We start from the raw sequence: 730 nt of genomic DNA, 5'->3' as shown, positions 1-730 counted from the left end.
TGTTCCCAAAGACAGTGCTGACACTCTTCCCCCTTCCCGAGAGGGAAGTCAGCAGCCGCCAGAGAAGATCCGTAGGTGTACAGGATGTGGCTCGTGAGACTCCTAGATAGCTGGTTGGGGGAAGAAGTGGTGATAACCACGAGAAGTAGATCCAGAGCAGGGCTGCAGGCCAGTCCCGATGGTATCGGTGACCAGCCAGGGGAAAGCAATGTCTCGTCCTGCCGAGCAGCACCAGCCCCAGGAGTTTGCAGACTCCCAGACCCCCGCACTTGCCCTTGGCTTCTTGCACTGGGGCTGCGTAAGGCCCTCCTCGCAAGGGGCGCGGGCCGTGTGTCGAGGAAACAACGTGCTGCTGCTTTAAATGTGAAGGGAATTGCTGTTTCCTGCTCCGGGCTTGTGGCACGAAGATGTGCCAGATCAGGACTTCTTGTTTTGGTTTCCGTTAGTTTCACTTTCCTGCACCGAGGTGGGTAACACTGGCTTCTGCTGCTTGGGGGTGGGTTGTTTGGGGGCTTCGGGCTTAGTTTGTGGGACTGGGACTCGGTGTTAGGATTATAACTGCAGTTGTGTAGCTGCTGCGTGCAAAGGGTTTACATTTTCTTAATTTTTTCTGGCAAAAAGGCAGCATTGCTGAACTGGTTCACTGAGAGCTAGTGACTTGCCAGGTTTTTAGTAGAAATAATGGAGGCAGAGGGCTGAAGTGAAGAGCAACGGTAGTATGTGCAACTCT

General features: G+C 53.8%; 1 protein-coding gene across 1 annotated transcript in view; it reads left to right on the top strand.

The window, feature by feature from the left end:
- Positions 1 to 730, top strand: part of LOC102373843 — a 71,320-nt gene continuing 70,590 nt past the window's right edge. Inside the window, exon 1 of the mRNA XM_014524107.2 lies at positions 1 to 466. Within this exon, the coding sequence (XP_014379593.2) occupies positions 85 to 466 (382 nt within the window). The 5' untranslated portion in view covers positions 1 to 84. The remainder of the gene's footprint in view (positions 467 to 730) is intronic.

Source organism: Alligator sinensis, unplaced genomic scaffold (genome assembly GCF_000455745.1).
Source record: "Alligator sinensis unplaced genomic scaffold, ASM45574v1 scaffold987_1, whole genome shotgun sequence".
In the NCBI taxonomy this organism is placed as follows: Eukaryota; Metazoa; Chordata; order Crocodylia; family Alligatoridae; genus Alligator; species Alligator sinensis.
The sequence above is the reverse complement of the archived record's forward strand: the minus strand, read 5'-3'. Positions and strand labels throughout refer to the sequence as shown.